Raw genomic sequence first — 3432 nt, 5'->3', positions numbered from 1 at the left:
GTGGAAAGTAACGCCACGAAAGTAACGGATTACTTTTGGGGGTAACGGTCACTTACCTTTTTGGGAGGGTAATTGTAATTGTAATAAATTACAATTTAGCCTTGAGTAAATTAGAATTTAGCCTTGAGTAATTGCAAATGTAATTCCTTAATATTTTTCAGTAACGTGTACCAGTCTGCTCTGATATTCTCGCGGCAAGTTATGAAATCGCAATGTGTACTGACAAAGACATAAGGGGAGGGCTACGTGCTGCGATTGTTAGCGGGACTAGTGACGTTACTCCCCACTTCGTACACTGCCATTGCCGCGGTCGCTGATGCAACCGCAATGTTTGCCGAGAAACGCATACGGAGAGCGGTACGTGCTTCGCATTGTTAGCGGGACGAGTGACGTTACTTCTTAGTTCGTACTCAGCCGTTGCTGCGGCAGCTTATGCAATCGCAATGTTTACCGAGAAACACATACGGGGAGGGGAGTGCTACGTGCTTCGTATTGTTAGCGGGGTTAATGACATCACTCCCCACTTCGTACTATGCCGTTGCCTCTGCAGCTTATGGAACCGCAAATATCCCCGAGAAACACATAAGGAGAGCGCTACTTGACTATCATAGTTCATAAGGCGTCCGCCTTATAAACTATCTTGTGGTTTCGACGCTGGTTTTGTATTTTTTTTAGTGATGATGATGATAAGGAGCGCGGGAACGGTAATCAGGCGCGCTCGATGGTTTTTTGTCGACTATGTTGTCTACCACTGCTCTGCCGACAAACGAAAAAAAAAAAAAGCGACCAACGAGTCATATGTAGGTTTCCTGTAAAATGCAGGCATTGTACATTCTTGTTTATATTTTCTTAAATTTGTTCCTCTAATAATCCACCACGGTGATATACCAATTCAGTGGATCTTCAAAAAAACCATGGATAACCAAACATTTTATTTGCAAGTCAGTCCTAACGAAAAGAGTGACTTGCCTTTATTGCGCTAGAAGTGTACAATTGAAAATGCATGAAAATTATAATTTCGTAAGTGAAATGTGCCTAGTAGACGATGGTGCCGACTGGGCTATGCACGAAGTGTCCACCTCGGCTTTGGTGCATGGAGCTGTGAGAGCCGGTCACCACTGGAGCGTGGTGCACCTCGGATTGGTGGTGGGTACTGTGGGTAAAAAAAAATGTTTTATGGTTCAGTTTTGTAAATTAATCAACGTGCAATAATATAGGGCTGCGAAACAACTCTAGATGCAGATTGTAGAATCACAATTATCCTTAGACGTCCTTCATTTTAAATAGGTCAAATATTATTTTGTACAATAATGTAACTTTGTGTCTGTATCACATGACTGGAGCTGAACACATAACCGTATATGCGTTATCTCGTCAAGCCGAGAAAAAGCTCTTTCAGCGTGCGTTTACGGCAGCAAATCCAAGCGTTAAAGTCTTCAAACTATACTTATGCATGAAAGTCGCATGTTATGCCAGGTCACAACAGAAAACGCGATTATAAATCATACAAATTATAAACAAAAATGGTTCATGTTCAGACTGCTGCGCACCAAGTTACTCTAAGGGCGCATCGTCTAGAACATACCCGGTTTTCCAAGATAAAGAGAGGCTCACCCGAAGAAGGGGTCGTGCTTGGTGATGGTGGTCTTTGGTTGGACGACCTTCTGCTGGCTGATGGTGTACCCGTGGGCGTGGGGCGGCACGTAGGCCACCTCGCTGTGGTGCTCCACCACTGGCTGACGCACCACCGTGGTGGCCACGGGGACGTGCACGGCGGCGGTGTGGTATGCGTAGGGCGCTACGTAGCCGGCCTGGCAGGTGGCGGCCAGCAGGACGAAGCAGGAAACAAGGGCGGCCTGCAAGTACACAAAGGAACCGGCTTCAGATTAGATAGTAAGTCAGAAATATATTTAAGCAATACGTCAGAGCGTTTTTCATAGCGCATTCTAGGAGGCAGTTTTTAATTATCGTGGGAAAAAACTAAAAAAAGCTTGATACGTCAAATTATACGCTCAGGAAGCGTTGTAGAAGTCTGCGCTCCAGACTTTTTAAACAGAGACGGAATTATCTAAGGCCGCATTAAACACCGCTACCGCAGGAGAAGATAAACATAAAGGCTTGCGACGACACTGTATTTATATTAGGAAGCAAGGAGCGAGTCGACTCGCTCCTTGCTTCCTGCTGGATGCCAACGATGGCTGAAATATTGGTTTAACGATGGCCTAAAAAAGGTGCCAATGATGGCTGGATCATTGGTTGAACGATGGCCCAACGTTGGCGCCAATGACGGCTGGAAGGTTGGTTGAACGATGGCCCAACGTTGGTGCCAATGATGGCTGGAACATTGGTTGAGCGACACTATATCGCGCTATAGACTCGTGTGCTTCACCCGCATGCAGCCTCGAGCGAGCTGTTTCGAATGTCGGTGCAAGACAAAGCAACGGCGTAGCAATCGCGACATGAGAACCGACTGCGCCTCGATCTGGCCGACCGCGCTCCCTCTGCTGCAATGTGAGCGTGGGAATCCCGAGCCCCGTTAGCTCACTGGTGTTGCAAAAGGCTGCTTTGTCGTTGAGACATTGCAAACGCCTGCGGACCGGAGCCATTGCAGTGCTTTGCGCATCTCCCGCGCAGCATCGCAACCTTTGTGGCGCCTGATAGGCCAACAGAGCCCGTAGCATGTGCTGCGGTTCATTCTAAGTTGAAGCAGAGATGCCGCGAAGTACGTGAACCGTTGCGACGATGCGTGATGTTGAAAAATAACATAGAAAAAATATCCCACAGGTTTTTCCAGTTTCAGATGCGGCGATTTGAGACATGAATGCTGTTAATGTCATGGAGGGATCAATTTGTTGACACTATTAATGCGTTCATTCGGCTCGCTCTCTACAGTATTGAACTGATCTTTTGATTTTTGAGACTTGCGCTTTTCTAGAGAGCTTCGTGACAACGCCAGTCGTCCTTTGGCGCACTGTATGCTGCGAAGCCAATAAACTACACCCAAAACCACTCCGTTGTAGTTCCGTGGAATTCTGGGGCCAGTGAATACAGTGAAGCGCCACAAAAGCCTTAAATGTTGCTTTCCACCCGCCTGTCTACTCTGGTCGGCTCGGACCAAAAAGAGACAAAAGGCGCCAAGAAAATCCCTTCCCTAGCAGTTCCGTGTCATTCCGGTGCCCGGAATATACAGTGAGACGCCACGCTGGCAGTTTTCCGAATTCACTGGGCATTCCCGGTCCAGATCTACTACGGCCAAGGCCCAATCTTGGCCCCATAGCTAGTCTAAGCAACTGTGCTGCCTGGTGTGTACCATGTTGTAAACTCCTTCATCAAGAATCTACTCAAAAACGACTTTCCAATTGACACCTTTGCCCTCAAATATGTATTTAATAAAAATTGCCAATTAGATTTAATTCATAAATAACTTATTCA

The 3432-nt window shown here is 46.7% G+C and overlaps 1 protein-coding gene across 1 annotated transcript; it reads right to left on the bottom strand.

Annotated features, from left to right (window-relative positions):
- Nucleotides 1-1035: 1035 nt before the first annotated feature.
- On the bottom strand, nt 1036-2837 carry LOC115327453. The gene is made up of 3 exons (XM_042288065.1): nt 2783-2837; nt 1615-1879; nt 1036-1153 (listed from the first exon to the last, which is right to left on the bottom strand). Exons 1-3 carry the CDS (start codon nt 2835-2837, stop codon nt 1036-1038), a joined length of 438 nt encoding a protein of 145 aa, XP_042143999.1.
- Nucleotides 2838-3432: the final 595 nt, after the last annotated feature.

Source organism: Ixodes scapularis, unplaced genomic scaffold, assembly GCF_016920785.2.
Source record: "Ixodes scapularis isolate PalLabHiFi unplaced genomic scaffold, ASM1692078v2 ptg001063l_1___fragment_2___debris__unscaffolded, whole genome shotgun sequence".
NCBI classification, from domain to species: domain Eukaryota; kingdom Metazoa; phylum Arthropoda; class Arachnida; order Ixodida; family Ixodidae; genus Ixodes; species Ixodes scapularis.
The sequence above is the reverse complement of the archived record's forward strand: the minus strand, read 5'-3'. Positions and strand labels throughout refer to the sequence as shown.

Coding starts and splice junctions, on each gene's coding strand:
- LOC115327453 (XM_042288065.1), bottom strand. CDS start 2,837: ATGACATTAACAGCATTCATGTCTCAAATCGCCGCATCTGAAACTGGA. Junction 1,880..2,782: donor ATCTGAAACTGGAAAAACCT/GTGGGATATTTT, acceptor TCTAATCTGAAG/CCGGTTCCTTTGTGTACTTG. Junction 1,154..1,614: donor AAGCACGACCCCTTCTTCGG/GTGAGCCTCTCT, acceptor TTTTACCCACAG/TACCCACCACCAATCCGAGG.